Raw genomic sequence first — 19,156 nt, forward strand, 5'->3', positions numbered from 1 at the left:
TTTTGGCGAAAAAATGGCCGACTTTGGCACCCCGCCCAGGTCAGGCCCGTGAATGAAAACACACCATTTTGATAACTTAAGATTTCATATGCCTCATGAACAGTCTCGCCAATTTTGAGAATGATCAAACTAATTCCCTAGGTGCCAAGGTGTAAAATGTGCACACTGTAAATCGATAAAAATTTCACATTCAATCCAAAATACCCGATTTCCTGTTGGGTTTGGAATATGCATGCAAGAGACTTTTTGGAGCAGTTTTGTACAAGGTATCGACTCTCCGAATTTCATCCCTCTACGTTGAAAAAACCTAAATGGAGAGGCCTTTTTGAAAATTTCAAGGGGGCGCCACTGAGCCATTTTGTTACATGTTTTCGTAACGTTGCAAGATTATTGAACGTTATGCAAAGCCACATGTATGTCCAAATTTTTGTGAGTTTTCGTGCATGTTCAAGCCTCCAAATGTAAACTCCTACTGTGAACCGATAAAAATTTCACATTCGATCCAAAATACCCGATTTCCTGTTGGATTTGGAATACGGGTGCAAGAGACTTTTTGGAGCAGTTTTGCACAAGGTATCGACTCCCCAAATTTCATCACTCTCTGTCAAAAAAACCTAATAGGAAACGCCTTTTTGAAAAATTCAAGGGGGCGCCACTGAGGCATTTTGCTACATTTTTTCGTAACATTGCAAGATTATCGAACGTTATCTAAAGCCGCATGTATGTGCAAATTTTTACGAGTTTTTGTGCATATTCAAGCCTCCAAATGTAAACTCCTACTGTGAACCCATGAAAATTTCACATTCGATCCAAAATACCCGATTTCCTGTTGGATTTGGAAAATGGGTGCAAGAGACTTTTTGGAGCAGTTTTGCATAAGGTATCTACTCCCCAAATTTCCTTGCTCTATGTTGAAAAAACCCAATAGGAAAGGCCTTTTTTAAAACTTCTTTCTGTCGCCACTAGTTGGCACTGTAGAGTTGATGCAAATGACCCCTACAAGAACCTTCAGGGTATGACTCTCAACAAACACGGGAAGTTTGGCGCAGATATGTTGTATATCTGCCGAGTTATGACTGTTCAAAGTTTTTTGCGTGACAAATTGTTGACGTTCATTTTCACTTTCCTGTTTGGACCCCTCCGCCTCAACAAAACCTCAATATTTTTCATCAGGCACCTGAACACAGGTCTTAAGGCTCCCCTGATGCAGGTTTGAGGTCAACAGATTTTTTTCCCTTGGAGGAGGAACCTGTCTCGTAAAAAAAGGCATTTCCTGTTCTCACTAGGGGGCGCTAGACCTAATGGGTAATATTTCAATGCACTCGTGTTAAGGGTGGGATACCACACATACATGCCAAATATGAAAAAGATTGAACGTTGTGTCAAGGAACTATAAGTCATTTACTGAATTTGTCATTTTGCCGAAAAAATGGTCGACTTTGGCACCACGCCCAGGTCAGACCCGTGAATGAAAACGCACCATTTTCAAAACTTAAGATTTCATATGTCTCCTGAACAGTCTCACCAATTTTGAAGATGATCCAACTAACTAACTCGGCGAAAAGGTCTCAAATGTGCACCCTGTAAATCGATAAAAATTTCATATTTGATCCAAAATAACCGATTTCCTGTTGGGTTTGGAATATGCGTGTAAATGCTTTTTTGGAGCGGTTTTGGACAAGGTATAGACCCCCCAAATTTCATTGCTCTACGCTGACAGACCCTAATGTTATAGGCCAATTTTAAAATTTCAAGGGGGCGCCACTGAGCCATTTTGTTATATTTTTTTGCAACGTTGCAAAATTATCGAAATTTACAATTTTCCGGACGTATGTGCAAATTTTGGTGACTTTTCGTGCATGTTCAGGCCTCCAAATTGGCCGTTTTCATTTGCCCTGAAAAAAAAAAAAAAAAAAAAAAATAAAAAAAAAAATAATCCTTTGCAAAACAATAGGGCCTTCGCACGCTTAGTGCTCGGGCCCTAATAATAATAATAATAATAATAATAATAATAATAATCCTTCGAAGAACAATAGGGCCTCGCACGCTGAGAGTGCTCGGGCCCTAATAAAGACAGATTGTCTGACATTGTGTAATGGTAAACTTTTGGCAACAATTACTTACAGAGTAAATACATAAGTTGCACAAAAATGGCTTTAAAAATATGCCATTCCTAAAGTATAACATTACTACACAGCAAAAACACAGCTCCTTAAGACTAGTTAAAGTCCCTTGTTTTCAGTGTAAATCTATTGGAAATAAGTTAAATTAACTGCCAGCACTTCAAGTATATTTCACTCAGATTTCTTGAAGAAAAATGGCCAGCTGAAAATAAGATTAACAGCCTTATTTTAAGCAATAAATTATTATACATAATCCTTAAAAAAAAAAAAAAAAAACCTTGTCAGAAATGTTCTTTATTCAAGAATATGTATGGTTCAAAACATTATTTGAAAGCAATTTTTTCTTGATTTAGGTGAAAAATGACCTTATTTTTTTTTTTTTATGTTTGGGCTTAATAAGAACAAATTGCAATATTTAGTTCAAGTAAGTGGAATAATCTGGCGCATTCAACTAGTCTTCAACACTCAAACAAGATGGGGAAAATTATTTGACTAGATTTAAGAAGAATGATCTGATCAAGACGTCATAAATTTAAAGCATACTGAATGCATTACTGACTGGATGACTTCTTTGTGTCGTTTGGTGCATGTTACAATTATCAACTAACCACTGTGCCGTCATGATAAACATGGTTTGTTGACATCACCTGTGTAAATGTCCGTGGTAAAACTGATGTGATCGGCATGTCTTTCACGAAGAATCGGGGTCATATAAACTGCATTATTTTTTCATCCAGGGGTTTGGCTATCGGGTCATTTCGGGAATTTCCTCCCGCCTGTGCCCTTCAGTCCGCCCGGCTGCCAAATTAGCACCCGCGCCAGGCCTCTGTCTCGAACCGGAGTGGCGGCGGCAGCTAAGTTCGTACCGGATATCCGCCCGCCCCGGCCGGCTCGCTGCGGGCATTCGGTGCATGGCTCTGCTCTCATGCTCTACCCGCCTAGGGCGAGGCGGCGGCGGCGGCGGCGGCCTGCCGGACCGGCGGGCTCCGTCGGAAGAGAGCTACTTGTCAACTATCGATCTTGTGAGGTGTTTAGCCATAGATGGGAGTTTACCACTCGCTTTGGGCTGCATTCCCAAACACCCCGACTCCGGGAGGACCGCAGCGTCTCTGTATTGTCACAAGCCCCGTAGCTTCCTTTATAGTTTATTTGTTAACAATAGCTTTAGCATTCGTGCTAGCAGCAGCCTCATATTCGTTCCAAAAATCATTGTGATGCAGTTTTAAATGGCTGCTGGGTTAGTGCTAATGGAGTTCAACGAGGACGCTTTCTTTAGGCCTTGAGGAACTGTTTTGTAGATGGCGAGAGCGTCGTTTATTTCATTTCACACACTGGAAAAGCAACGCACGCTAGTGAGAGCGCCTCAACACTGATGTGTAACACCACCTCCTCTATGACGCCGTACTCCTAAACCCCTCCTCCCACAGGGGCTTCAGAGAGGGGAGGGGTTGAGCAGGCGGCAGTGAAGAAGTGGAGAAAACTGCTTGGTTGCGCACATTTGGAGGCTAAATCAAGTACAGTGGTACCTCTACATACGAATTTAATTCGTTCCAGGACCTTATTTGTAAGTCGAAATGGTCGTATGTCGAGCAGGATTTTCCCATAGGAATACATTATAATTCCATTAATTCGTTCCAAAGCCTAAAAACATACACTAAATTCTTAATAAATACTGCTGGCACTGTTACAAATGGCAATTAAACATAGAAAAACAAATAAGTTATAAATAAATAAGTCAGAATAATATAATAATAAGAAGAATAATTAATAATTATTCCTGTAAATAATGTAACGAATCGGATTCTAATATGGCGGACACTTTTTACTGTCCCTGAACGCACCGCGAAGCTGACGTCACGGTGAGATAGGTCGGTGCGGTAGAGATAATACTTTCGTTTTCTTGAGAGCAGTCAACTGCTTAAGACAATGGGCGTTTGGTGTTGGATAAGTTCTTAAATAAATGATAAAAACGTGACGAAGCTGGCGATTTCCTTGGCAATGTTACCACAATAATAATTGTCACCTTAACTTATAAATAGTGGCGAACGGTGGTCGGAAGAGGACCGTGGAGCTGTATTGTTGAGCCAGTTCAGGGACGCGCACACCAAGCTCATATTTTTCTATAACTTGCATCTTCATTTCAAAGGTAAGCATCACTTTTTTCCTTGTTTCTCCAACTGTATCAACTTTTTTTGAAAACTGTGTTGATTTCTCACACAAGAAAATCCACCGTGCGTTCGTTTGCAGTGCTGTCATGTCGTCGTATTTCGAGCAACTCGTCGGATGTAGAAACAAATGGCGGCTCAAATTTTACGTCGGATGTCGAAAAGATCGTGTGTCGAAGTGATCGTATGTAGAGGTACCACTGTATATAATTATCGGATTGCATTATCGGTTGATTTTTTTATTATCTGTATTATCTGTGTGACGTCATAATTGCCATTATCGGCCGATAATTATCGGTAGCCGATATTATCGTGTATATTTAATATGTAGCATATGGAACAATGAAATTAACAGTTCAAGTGCTGTGGCCTGAACGTAGTCTCACACTTTCCTCCTGGTGCGCATGGACTTGAATTGCGTGCCCGCTTGTGCAGTCCCTGTTTTTTCACCTCTTTTATCAACACCATCGTCGTTTTGGGGCTTTTTGAAGAAACTTCGGACACTCAGTTGCCTTGACATTTTTTCAGAGGAAGGCCAACGACGTCATGCATCAAGAGAGACAATAGCTAATTAATATGCTCACTCGCCGCCCTGTGGTCTGGGGTGTGAATTGCAACCGGTCAAAATGACGGATGGACTTCAGTTTTTTCCGTCACCGTTTTAAAAAATCGGTCAACGACGGAAAATATTCGGTTAACGCGACCCCTGAAGTAAAGAGACAGAAACAATGTCATTTTGCAGCTCTCTTCGTCGCGTTTTCCTCGTTGTGAATAGTTCCCCCCTCGACAGGCTTCTCAAGCGATTTATATAGCTACTGGGGAAAAATACTTGGATAAAAAGAATATCCTGTAAAAATATTGGAGTTGAGAGACTGGAACAATGACATTTTGCGGCTCTCTTAGTCGCGTTTTCCTCGTTCTGAATAATTCCCCCTCAATGGGCTGAATAGTAAAACCGATGAGCCCAGTCTCCCACTGACGTCATCCACCTGTTGGGGACGCGAAAGCCCTATAATGGTAGGCGTGGCTAACCGGCAGATTAAAAGTCATCTGCGCTTTGCTAAATTGTTGTATATAGTTGAATTGTCTCAAAATATTATTTCTAATTCACATAATAATGCCATTTAAGACTTTTTTTTTCTCCTTTCGTATGCTCTTTAACGTTACAGACAAAATGTCTTACACTCATCCAGAGTCTTTAGTTTTGGCTTAAAGTAGGGCTATCAAATTAATTGCGTTAACGGCGGTAAGAACATTAAAATATTTAACGCAAGTAACGCATGCGCTGCACTACCCACTCACGCATTGTCGTGTTCAATCTATAATGGCACCGTTTTATGTATACATAGAGCTAAAAGGCAACTAAAATGAGTAGAGAGAACTTTGGCGGCCTTTGAAGCCTTTTTTACTTGGCTAAAGCCTTACAATCCCTCTCTCAACAATTAGAAATATCTTGGGAAGCAATGTGGGGAAGACTGGTAGTAGTTGGTCTTTTTCTTAACACCTTATGTTATTTCCCAACGCAGAGAAGATACATCAATTGGTACCACTATGCACAGTCATGGTTGCACTTCCCATCATACATTTGGGCAGAAGTTAAATGGCTACAGTATAATTTACTGAAAGCTCAACAAATGCACTAGATGGCAATATTTAGTCACAATATACAAAGTCACATTTATCCTTTAAGAATTACAAGTCTTTCTATCCGTGGATCCCTCTCACAGAAAGAATGTTAATAATGTAAATGCCATCTTGAGGATTTATTGTCATAATAAACAAATACACTACTAATGTACTGTATGTTGAATGTATATATTCGTTCGAGTTTTATTCATATTTTTCTTAATGCATTGCCAAAATGTATATGATCGGGAAAAATTATCAGGAATGATTGGAATTGAATCGGGAGCAAAAAAAAAAAAAAAAGCAATCGGATCGGGAAATATCGGGATCGGCAGATACTCAAACTAAAACGATCGGATCGGGAGCAAAAAAAACATGATCGGAACAACCCTACCATCAATGTTTGCCTGGTATAGACCCCAATCATCAACGTTGCACAATCACGTGATCGCTGTATTGTGCCGCCATATTGTCCGTCACTGTGTGTCGTATTGTCAAGGATCGTAGTTTGTAAAGGTGGATTCACTTGCAAATTATGGAAGCCCCGGTGCTTTCAGACGCTGTAAACTCATTGGATGAGTTGCATAAAAGCCGTTATTTGGAAAAGCTTCAGTCGATTCAATCGCCAGATCCATATTTGATGCCCAAACCGATGTTTCCTCCCGTGCCTCAGAGCTCGTCCTGAAACCACAAAATTTCCAATCATACCCCAGTTTATGTCACGATGAGGAGTCGAGTTCCCAAAATCGGCACCGGCCCGAATATAAACCGACATTTGGTCAGCTGAGCATCACCACTGTCACGGTTGTAAAATGAAATTTGATCGACAACGGGCCGGTGTGTGCCGAAAAATAGCTGCCCTGCGTGAAATGTTCCCCCTGCCAGGACCGCTTATTTATAACGCTTTATTGACGTGAACACATCAAATGTTTTCATGGATTACAGTAATGGATTTACGACTGTAAGATCGGTTTTAAATAATTAAATTACACAAACTATTAGTAATGTATTTTAGTAACACATCGTGGACTGGGGCACATAACCATCTTTGAACAGAAATGTATTAGTCTACAGGTTTTCACGACCATATCCCAATGACAATCACACAGGTATGACATTTATTAGTTCAAGCAGAGTAAAATAATACATATTTACGGTACAAGAAAGTCGTTTCCGTGTGGGCGGCTATTTTTCGGCACAAAACTTGTTGTTGCGCTCACCTTCTTGCTGCGCGACCGTGGCGACGAGCTTCATAGTCTCCGTCTGATGATGTCTGCGATCGTGTTGGCATCTTATTGATGTTTTCGCCGCTGTCTAACGACTGTCGACACAACCGCATCATGGACCGAGATAAAACAAACCGTGCTGCTTTCGAGATTTGCCCTTTTAACAATGGGCACTGAAGATAGAAAAACACTTGTAACCTTGACCTTTTTGTGACCCGAACTGGATCCACATTACACATATACAGCAATAACTGTACACATATACAGTGGTACCTCTACATACGAATTTAATTCGTTCCAGGACCTTGTTTGTAAGTCGAAATGGTCGTATGTCGAGCAGGATTTTCCCATAGGAATACATTATAATTCAATTAATTCGTTCCAAAGCCTAAAAACATACACTAAATTCTTAATAAATACTGCTGGCACTGTTACAAATGGCAATTAAACATAGAAAAACAGATAAGTTATAAATAAATAATTCAGAATAATATAATAATAAGAAGAATAATTAATAATTATTCCTGTAAATAATGTAACGAATCGGATTCTAATATGGCGGACACTCTTTACTGTCCCTGAACGCACCGCGAAGCTGACGTCTCAGTGAGATAGGTCGGTGCGGTAGAGATAATACTTTCGTTTTCTTGAGAGCAGTCAACTGCTTAAGACAATGGGCGTTTTGTGTTGGATAAGTTCTTAAATAAATGATAAAAACGTGACGAAGCTGGCGATTTCCTTGGCAATGTTACCACAATAATAATTGTCACCTTAACTTATAAATAGTGGCGAACGGTGGTCGGAAGAGGACCATGGAGCTGTATTGTTGAGCCAGTTCAGGGACGCGCACACCAAGCTCATATTTTTCTATAACTTGCATCTTCATTTCAAAGGTAAGCATCACTTTTTTCCTTGTTTCTCCAACTGTATCAACTTTTTTTGAAAACTGTGTTGATTTCTCACACAAGAAAATCCACCGTGCGTTCGTTTGCAGTGCTGTCATGTCGTCGTATTTCGAGCATGTCGTCGGATGTAGAAACAAATGGCGAGTCAAATTTTACGTCGGATGTCGAAAAGATCGTGTGTCGAAGCGATCGTATGTCGAGGTACCACTGTATAGCAATAACTGCCTTTGAGAGTGCCTTTAAGAGTAACTAACTGTGTATTGCTGTTTTCTATGTGCACACATTCTTTTGGACTGACTGTACAACTTCTTATCAGGTTATGCCCGCCACTTTGACGCAGTTTAGCTTATTGCTATGGTTACCAGGATACCTGATACAGACTATCTGCTGCCAAAAAGTACAACGAGTGAACCAATCATATTTGGACACGAGACTCATCTCCTTAAGAGGTTGAGCAAAACATGTCAAGATTACCATTTTTGGGCAGGCAGTGTGCCTCCTGAGAGCAGGGGCTGGCCATCTCTGTTCTCACGTGGCATGTGCCAATAACGAGCCGGACATTTCAGGGCCACGCCAGGGTCCGTCAGAGGATTAACGGGTGATCGCTTGGCTTTGTTCCTTGGGTACTCAGACCTGGAGCGCCTGGCCCTCCGCTCATTGTCGACAGGTAGGAGCTTGATTCCTTACCAAGGAACTCGTGCTTTAACTGTGGGGTGGGGTGTTTAGCTTTGACAACTACATATCTAGCGCCATCGTTTTTTGTACTTGTGTGTGTTTTAACTGCATCGTGGGGGTCTTAGGTGATGACAAGTGACAATTTAGACCTAACGTTGTGGTTATTCTGTGTTATGCCCGTTTTTTGCTTGCCTTTGTGGGATTGTAATCAATAAACTTCATTTATTTGCAATTTCTAATCAATAAACATTGTCTATTTCGCAAAAGTGTGCCTGTTGCTGACTCACTGCGAACCTTGAGATTTTGTAAAACAGGCACACAGCAACTACTAAAATGACCGTTTATCTTCTCTGTTACTGCAACCAACCGCCACACATGCCATCACCATTTTGATTAGTCAATGTTAACAACTGTCAGGAAGGTTTTTGGGTTCGTTTACTCGGCGGTGATTCCTTACACAAGCAGAAAAACACGCAGTAATAGGAGGAATGTACAATGCGCTGACGGCCAATATGGCGGCACCAGTCAGGGGGGCAGAGTTGTGATGTCACGTGATTGGGGTCTATACCAGACTCACAGCTGTTCCAGCAATTGAGTCTGGCGACTGTCCGGCGGATCAAATTCCGAGGGCGGAGAAAGTCACAGCAAACAGAGAGTGGAGTGGACCAATCAGCGACCGGAAGACGTGATGTTGTTAAAGCGACAAGTAATTAGCGTGAGCGGAGAGTGGAGACGTTTAATCAACATGGCTAGCGCGAGCCATGTTGACTGTTGTCAATGACTTGTGTCGATGTGTTTTTGGTAAGTTAAAACTGGTTTTACTGTGGATTGGAACATAATCTCGGCTCTTCCGTTCGCCATCTGTCTTGTTGTAGAGACGACCTTCGGCGCGCAAGAGTGACATTACTCATTAAGAACACGTCACGCAGATAAACGAATCTGACTGAACGGTTAATTGTGTACTTGTTCGAGAGGTCGTTAATGGGCTGGGTCCCAGACTATTTCTCACAGTGTTAGAAAAATACAAGGAGAATAGTCTGGCGGTGCCAGGCAACATCAATGTCGCAAGTAACAGCAAATTGGGCTCTATCTGCTGTCCGAAATGTGCATTGCAAGCAATAATGACAATGGACATGTAAAATGTCGAAAGAAAGTTTCATTTGACCATATCATAAAGTACTAGAACTACCCAACTGCTTCACATTTTATGTTCATTAACAGCGCTCTCTTTTTGTGTCTTAGCTGTACCAGCAGGGCAGGCTGTGTCAGTTGGGAGGAGAGTTTTGTGACCTGGAAGTGTTTGCCAAAGTTCTTCGGGCTTCAGACAAAAGGTAAAAGTCTGACTAAACACGTTATTTCACACTTGTCTGCTATCATGCTGAAATACCTGTGATTTTCACCTACTTTTTATTGGCGAAAGGACCTACTTCACAAAGTCATTAAAAATTAAGGAATAGTGGATTAATATCTGTGGTTTTGTGGCAGCCCTTTTCATTTTCGTCTCAGTCTTTTGGACGAAATATCTATTAGTCTTAATGATATTTTAGTCATTTCAAAATGTGTCAGTCTTTGTCTGGTTTTCGTTGACGAATACTCAAAAAGTTTTCGCCTAGGTTTAGTGGACGGATACTGAATAGGTTATTGTCTGTAAAAATTCTCACAAGTCTTAGAAAAAAATAAATAAAGGTTTCCGACAGTTTACAATGAATATTAATAGACGAGCACCTGTTGTTGCGTCTACAAGCACAACGTCGACTTGGCGAGGGTTTTCTAATATTTTAATTTCCAACCGGAAGCGCGGAGCACTACTACTGTAAGACATAGCCGACGCAAACAAAGCCAAAAACAAAACAACAACAGTTTGAGAGGACGCTTGCTACGCTAAAGTTAATGCTAATGCTAACGAGAATGCTATGCTACCGCGACAAGTTACATTTAGTGTGTGATCATCACTCAGCACAGATGTTTAAAGGCTAAAGCAACATTGCAAATTCTCTTGCCACGATATGAAAACATCATGTGTTTCAAAACAAGCAAGCTTGGAGCACAGTCTGGTTTGAAGACCATCATTGTTTATAGTGATATGGTGGTAGTGATTGAGCCCAGTGACAGTCAGAGTGGGGAAGCAGGACATACCACATGAATGACACAAGAGACACACTGCCACGATGCAGGCTGACTAACTGCACGTACAATCAAAATACGTCACAAATTGTAAACAAACATATGACGGAAACTATGGCGCATTACGTCGGAGTCAACTCGTCTGATGAAAACTGGCATTTGTCTCGATATGCTTCAGTCTCCCAAGATAGTTTTCATGTGGTTATCGTTTCGCCGTAGTCATGAAAAAAATTGTTCGTTGACGAAATATTTGTTATCGTAATCGTTGACAACAATAACAATGATGAGGATGTACTGTATGTTCAAATCAGAAGATTGAGAGAACGGGAAACTGTTGAGATTAGAAAAAACAATAGTGATATCTAATTTTATGACTTTTATTGATACGTAATGAAAACATCTTACTTTTCTCCCAGCCCTAATTAATACATTTTTTGTCCTTCACTCCAGGCATCTCCTACACCACTGCGTACAGGCCTTAATGGATCATGGGGTGAAAGTCACATCAGTCCTGGCCAGCTCGTTCAGCCAACGCTGCTCCTACATTGCAGACTCTCACACTCATGTCAAAGAGAAGGCCATCCAATTTGGCTTTGTGCTGGGTAAATGATAGAGGAGGATGCTATTGAATGTGGCTTATTGTGATGAGAGTGTATTTCTAGGCGAGGTGTACCAAAACCCCGACCCATTTGGGCACGGGTTCTGATGCCACTGTTGATAACGGGGCCAGGGCTGTAGCTATTGATGATTTAAGTCATCAATGACTTAGTTCGATAAGTTGAGTCATTGGATAACAAACATTTAAAGCTTTGCGGAAGATTTTTTGGAGGTGTAAAGCAAAGAAACGAGTTTTTATGCTTGAAAACTTTATTTTTAATGTATTTTGACTTGCACATCCATTGATGCCAAGATTGCACATGCAAAAGAGCATGAAATGTAAATACAAATGAAATATCTTCAAACTCTACAGATGTAGCGCAGCAGGACAACCAAACATTTTACATTCTGCATTAGTAAAATGAATTGAAAACGTAAATAACTACAGTGGTACCTCTACATACGATCGCTTCGACACACGAACTTTTCGACATCCGACATAAAATTTGACTCGCCATTTGTTTCTACATCCGACAACATGCTCGAAATACGACGACAATGGCAGCACCGCAGACGAATGCACGGCGGATTTTCTTGTGTGGCAAATCAACACTGGTTTCAGAAAAGGTTGGTACAGGTGGTGAAACAAGGAAAAAGTTGACGCTTACCTTCTAAATGAAGATACAAATGACAGAAAAATATGAGCGTAGGGTGGGCATCCGTGAAATGTCTCAACAATACATCTCCACGGTCCTCCTCCGACCATCGTTCTTATTCCATTCTTATTGTGGTAACATCTCCAGAGAAATCGCCAACTTCGCCACGTTTTTATCATTTATTTCACAACTTATTCAAAACAAAAACACCTTCTGTCTGCCGCAATTGACGGTGTTCTCAAGAAAACATTCAAAGTGAAAGTGAAACTCAAGCTCACCGGTCTGTCTCTGGCACGTCAGCCCCGCGGTGCGTTCAGGGTCAGCAAAAAACGTCCGCCACATTAGAACCCGATTCGTTACATTAATACAGGAATTATTATTATTATTATTATTATTCCGATTTTGATTTATAATTTATTTGTTTTGCTATGTGTAATTGCCATTTGCAATAGTACCAGCAGTATTTTTTAAGGATTTAGTGAAGGTTTTTGGGCTGTGGAACGAATTAATGGAATTATAATGTATTCCTATGGGAAAATCCTGCTCGACATACGAACATTTCGACTTACAAACAAGGTCCTGGAACGGATTAACTTTGTATGTAGAGGTACCACTGTATTTACATTTTATATTGCTTTTAACCGATTCTTCCTGACGCAACAAATGTTTCATACAAACAGCATGTCAAAAGTAAGCACGTTACCTTAACCCTTAAACACCTGAGCCTATTTTGTCCAAATTTGCATGCCTTTGATGTTGCTTTTATATTTCAAAGAAAACATTCAGGGTTTACAATAGCCTGGTTGGGTCCCTTTTTTCAGAACACCATCACCTTCTTGTCCGAACTGCTGTATTCTTTACTCACCAATTATAATCAACATTTTGGACCCAAAAAGACAAAAGAAACAATCCCAAATTGTTTTGTTAAAATGTGTAATATTGATGTCCCATTGACAACCAAACATGCTCAACGAAACATTTTGAAGCTTGATAATATTTATTCAACTTATTCGGATAAATATTTAACAGGAAAAAAATGAGAGTGAATAGTTTTATATTTGATAATTCAACAGAAACAGCAGGTATGGTCATCGGTGTTTTATTTTCTTTCTACAAACTGTGGTCTAAACCCAACCTTTTTTGCACCACGGTGTGATTTGGGTCGTTTTTCAGGGATCGGTGTTCTGTCAAATTTTGCATTCTCATAAAATTTTGCTCCCAAAGCTTTTATGGCGGTGAAAAAGCCCTCTTTTATATTCCGTTGGACTCTCAATGTTATCCAACGGTGCTAAAAAAAAACATGTGCAACACGAAAATGGCGTAAATTAATGCTTGACGAGTGTTCAGTCCTGCTTGCAGGCCTAGTTTGATATTAAAATCCCTCTTGATGGTTTTGTTTTTATAAAATTTGTAAATTTAGTTTAACTAGTAGGCCGCCATTGTTGTTGACACCGCAATGCACTGTGAGCAGTGACGACAATGGGTGGGGCCGCAGGGCTTTCAGAGAATGACTATAACAACATAAACATATCATCTGTTTAACCCTTTCAATTTTAACCCAAGAGAAACATTAATGAGCAGGACAGCACTGTCGATATTGCACAAAACGAGTAGCAAAAGCAAAATGAACAGGAAAGACTGGATGAGACGAGAGTAGGACAGAACTGGTGTTCTGCCAAAACATCCCACACTGGCGAAATGGCTACGAGAGGTGAATTTGACACCCGAAGAACTACCGTGCACTTTCAGCTTGTTTTGTTTGGATGCATACAGGCAGAAAGTACAAAAAATTCATTAACAAAATACTTAAATGTCGTAATATGAAATAAGGAGGGTTTAAATTATTGATGCATGATAATACATTTTTCAACCGATACCGATAATTTCCTCCTCGTTCTAACCGATGACCGATAATGTCGAGCTGATAATTCTATAAAAAGATTTATGTAAAATTTTAAAGTATACACAAGTGAAAATATTACTGTGCAAAAATATTATTTATTGCTCCTTTTTTCAACATCAAATGTGAACAAGTAGTACATTCCAACATCTAAATAAAGACTGATTGTCTGACATTGTGTAATGGGGAACTTTTGGCAACAATTACTTAGAGAGTAAATACCTAAGTTGCACAAAAATGCGTTTAAAAGTAAGCCGTTCCTAACATATATCTACACTTCAAAAACACACCTCCTTTAAAACTAGTTAAATTCCCTTGTTTTCTGTGTAAATGTATTGGAAATAAGTGAAATTATCTGCCAGCACTTCAAGTATGTTTCACTTAGATTTCTTGAAGAAATATAGCTAGCTGAAAATAAGCTTAACCAGCCTAATTTTAGGCAATAAATGATTATACTTAATCCTTCAAAAAAAAGTCAGAAAGGTTCCAAATGTTCAAGAATTGGTATGGTTCAAAACATTATTTGAATGCATTTTTTTCTTAATTGAGGTGAAAAATGACCTTTTTTTATTTTAAAGATGTACAGTTGTGGTCAAAAGTTAACATACACTTGTGAAGAACATAATGTCATGGCTCTCTTGAGTTTCCAGTTATTTCTACAACTCTGATTTTTCTCCGATGGAGTGATTGGAACAGATACTTCTTTGTCACAAAAAACATTCATGAAGTTTGGTTCTCTTATGACTTTTTTATGGGTTAACAGAAAAAGTGATCAAATCTGCTGGGTCAAAAATATACATACATGGATCTGAAAAAGCGAATAATTGACTTGAACAAGTCAGGAAAGTCACTTGGAGCCATTTCAAAGCAGCTGCAGGTCCCAAGAGCAACCGTGCAAACAATTGTTTGTAAGTATAAAGTGCATGGCACTGTTTTGACACTGCCACGATCAGGAAGAAAACGCAAGCTATCACCTGCTGCTGAGAGAAAATTGGTCAGGAGGGTAAAGATTCAACCGAGAATCTCCAAAAAGCAGATCTGCCAAGAATTAGAAGCTGCTGGAACACAGGTGTCAGTGTCCACAGTCAAGCGTGTTTTGCATCTCCATGGACTGAGAGGCTGCCGTGCAAGAAGGAAGCCCTTGCTCCAAAAGCGGCACCTTAAGGCTCGACTGAAGTTTGCTGCTGATCACATGGACAAAGATAAGACCTTCTGGAGGAAAGTTCTGTGGTCAGACGAAACAAAAATCGAGCTGTTTGGCCACAATGCCCAGCAATATGTTTGGGGGAGAAAAGGTGAGGCCTTTAACCCCAAGTACACCATGCCTACCTTCAAGCACGGTGGTGGTAGTATTAAGCTGTGGGGCTGTTTTGCTCACAATGGAACTAGTGCTTTACAGAGAGTAAATGGGATAATGAAGAAGGAGGATTACCTTCAAATTCTTCAAGATAACCTAATGTCATCAGCCCGAAGATTGGGTTTTGGGCGCAGTTGGGTGTTCCAACAGGACAATGACCCCAAACACAGATCAAAAGTGATAATGGAATGGCTAAATCAGGCTAGAATTAATGTATTCGAATGGCCTTCCCAAAGTCCTGACTTAAACGCCATTAAGAACTTGTGGACAATGCTGAAGAAACAAGTCCATGTCAGAAAGCCATCAAATTTTACTGAACTGCACCAATTCTGCCAAGAGGAGTGGTCAAAGATTCAACCAGAAGCTTGTGGATGGCTACCAAAAGCGCCTAACTGGAGTAAAAATGGCCAAGGGACATGTTACCAAATATTAGCGCTGCTGTATGTATATTTTTGACCCAGCGGATTTGATCACTTTTTTTCTGTTCACCCATAATAAAGTCATAAAAGACCCAAACTTCATGAATGTTTTTTGTGACAAAGAAGTATCTGTTCCAATCGCTCTGTCGGACAAAAATCAGAGTTGTAGAAATAACGGGAAACTCAAGAGAGCCATGACATTATGTTCTTCACAAGTGTATGTAAACTTTTGACCACAACTGTATGGGCTTAATAAGAACAAATGGAAATATTTACTTCAAGTAAAAAGTAAAAATCTGGAGCATTCATCCTGTACTGACTAATCCCTGTATCTAGTCAAGTACTGGATGGGTAGTTAGGATATTGTGATGATGACGCGCGCTAGGTGCAGTTGGAGACGCGAAGCAAACACCAGCGAGTCCATTTCTCAGTTCCAATAGTTTATTCTGGTGGTGTCTAATAACTTAACTCAAAAGCACTGTGTTCCAACAAAAGTAACAAACCAGAAGACTCACAACGTATTCCCAACCAAACAGACAAAAATGAGTACATTCCTTTCCTATACGCTACACTAAGCCACAGTCAAAAACTGTTTGCCCTCCTAACTGCCAACCCCTGTGACATGATTAGCTGTCATTTTATTGCCTGTTACACCAGACTCACCGCTGTTCCAGCTATTGAGTCTGGCCACCATTCAACGGATACAATTTCTACTGCGGAGCAAGCCCAAGCAAACAGACAGCAGAGTGGACCAATCAGCGACGGGCAGACGTGACGTTAATAAAACGACGAGGGCAGGACGAGGGACTTGCGCGCGGAAGTAAACATACGAGGAGAGCGGAGTTTATTCAACATGGCTAGCGCGAGACAGACTGTTGTCAATGACTCGTGTCGATGTGTTTTTGGTAATTTAAAACTGATTTTACCGTGGATTGGAACATATTCTCGGCTCTCCTGTTCACCATCTGTGTTGTTGTGGAGACGACTTCCGACGCGCAAGAGTGACGTTGCTCGTTAAGAATACGTCACGCAAATAAACGAATCTGATTTGTCGATTGATTTTGTACCTGCTCGAGAGGCCGTTAATGGGCTGGTTCCCAGACTTTTCTCTCAGTGTTTGAAAAATACAGGGAGAACAGTCTGGCCGTGCCAGGCAAGTCATTTTAAGCTTACATGGGCTAATTCCAGGTCAGTGGAAAGACGCGATTGACAGCCTCTAGTGGCGAGGAGTAAAACTACATATAATAAGACAAATCAGGAATATGGCTCTTACACATCTGTTAATTAGTCTTTAACACTCAAAACAAGATGGGGGCAATTATTTGACTAGATTTAAGAAGAATGATCTGATTAAGACGTCATAAATTTACACAGTACTGAATGCATTACTGACTGGCTGACTTCTTTTGAGTGGTTTGGTGCATGTTATAATTATCATGTAACCACATGTACAAATGTCCGTGGTGAAACTCATGTAATTGACATGTTTTTCACGAAGAATGGTGGTCGTATAAACTGCATTATTTTTTTATCCGGGCTGGGCACCCCGGTCACTTCGGTTAAAAAAAAACAAAAAAAAAACGTCTCTTGTCTGGCATGACCTCCCGCGTGTGCCCTTCAGTCCGTCCGGCCGCCGTAGTGCACGATGAGTTGTACCGGAGAGGAATGGCGGCCAGCTACGTTACTTCGAGAAGCTTTCAGGTGGAAAATGCGAACCACAGAAAACCGTGCCGGAGGCTGTGTCTAGAAAATTAGCCCTCTTTGCACGGACGAACTTTACCCATTGTCTGCGTAGTCCAGCTTTTTTTTTTCGCGTTCGGGAACTCATGGATACTATATTCCGATAAATAGCTATTTGTACACCACATAGTACAGCAGTTTTGAACCATTTTAGTGATGTTTTGGTCAAACAAACCCGGACGCTACTCTCTCGTTGATAAAAAACAATGGCACCTGGCTCCGCCTCGACTTTCATTCACTTGTAGTGACGTCCCCGCTCCATTCAGCTGTTTCCGGAACACTTTCGGAAATTTTCGTCATTTTCGATCTATTTTCGATAATTGCTCATTAATGTGATTGTTTTTTTTTTAACTTTATCAATATTTTTTATCTTGGCACATAACGGTTCTATTGATGTCTCACACCCCCTTTGCGTTTTCATACCCTTTAAATCCCACCCGCTAAGTAAACCCTGATCGTAAAATGGAAATAACAAAAAGACGGCAGTTTACGGCTACTGCTGCGGTGCGCTTATTTACAGTGGTAAACAAAAACAATCCATTAACGAATGAGCACAAAAGACCTCACCGAAAAAGCGGAAGTGTAACAAGGTAGCGATCAAATGCAAAGGTGAATGAATGGCAAGCAAACAGCTGGCGAGGAGAGGAGGTACGCAGCACGTATGCTGTCAAATGCGAACTCTCGGAGTGTTGACAGCGGCTAGTTTTTGAAGTTGGCATCCTTCCTCTGGCAGCCCATCAGTGGCGGATACGACGATCAGCTGACTGACGGTCTCAAAAAAGATAACAATTAAACGGCCAGGGCCGTCGCACCACTCACAAGTGCGGTGAGCAGCGTGGGTGACGGTTAAATGTACAGTGGGGAGAACAAGTATTTGATACACTGCCAATGGACCCATTGGCAGTGTATCAAATACTTGTTCTCCCCACTGTAAATATGGAAGAAAAGCAGGTTGGCCCTCTGGGTGGGGAATTAAAATAAAAAAAGAATATAGATGGAACAACTCTCAGAAAATGTAAAAAAGTTGGTTTGCCTCAGCGACTGGCTATAGGATGAGTAGAGAAGAGGGGCCCCATTTATGTGTACACTACACTAAGCCTGTCGCAATATGCAATAATTCCATTTATCGCGCGGTAAATAAAAATGAAGGCAGTAATTTTTCCGCCGCGATTTATTGCCTCGAGTGCACGCGCGTGCGCGGCTGACGTGCTGTTAAAAGTTTGGCTTCCTTGTTACCAACTATGCAAAATGCATTATTGTTCTGGATCCGGCAAAAAATAGCGCCGGAGCCAATTTGTTCCCATTATATCCTATTGTTCAACGTATACCGGCCGCGTCAGTGCTCCGGAATGACTGCGGAGGGTTTAGGCCATTCTTTTAGTTTAGTGCAGTTGAAGTTTAGTGCAGGTTGAGGAAAAAAAAGGAAAAGGTGACGCTTACCATTGAAATGAAGATGTGAATGATAGCAAAATATAAGCATGGTGTGTGCATCCATGAACTGGTTCGACAATAGACCCCACTCACATGACGTCACAACCACGCCTCCGCGCCATATTGTCTGTCAGCTCGTCGTGTTTACACATTACCGCTATGTAAATTCCTCCTAATATGGCGTGTTTTTCTGCTCGTTAACAATAATAATC

At 40.8% G+C, this 19,156-nt stretch overlaps 1 protein-coding gene across 2 annotated transcripts in view; it reads left to right on the top strand.

Moving 5' to 3' along the window:
* The window catches only part of appbp2 (amyloid beta precursor protein (cytoplasmic tail) binding protein 2), a 105,854-nt gene that overhangs the window by 16,578 nt on the left and 70,120 nt on the right, over nt 1-19,156 (top strand). For both annotated transcript variants that reach the window (XM_057839714.1, XM_057839715.1), the window contains exons 2-3: nt 9,963-10,051; nt 11,295-11,446. In XM_057839714.1, coding sequence (XP_057695697.1) covers nt 9,963-10,051; nt 11,295-11,446 — 241 coding nt within the window. The remainder of the gene's footprint in view (nt 1-9,962; nt 10,052-11,294; nt 11,447-19,156) is intronic.

This window comes from Corythoichthys intestinalis, chromosome 6, assembly GCF_030265065.1.
Source record: "Corythoichthys intestinalis isolate RoL2023-P3 chromosome 6, ASM3026506v1, whole genome shotgun sequence".
In the NCBI taxonomy this organism is placed as follows: domain Eukaryota; kingdom Metazoa; phylum Chordata; class Actinopteri; order Syngnathiformes; family Syngnathidae; genus Corythoichthys; species Corythoichthys intestinalis.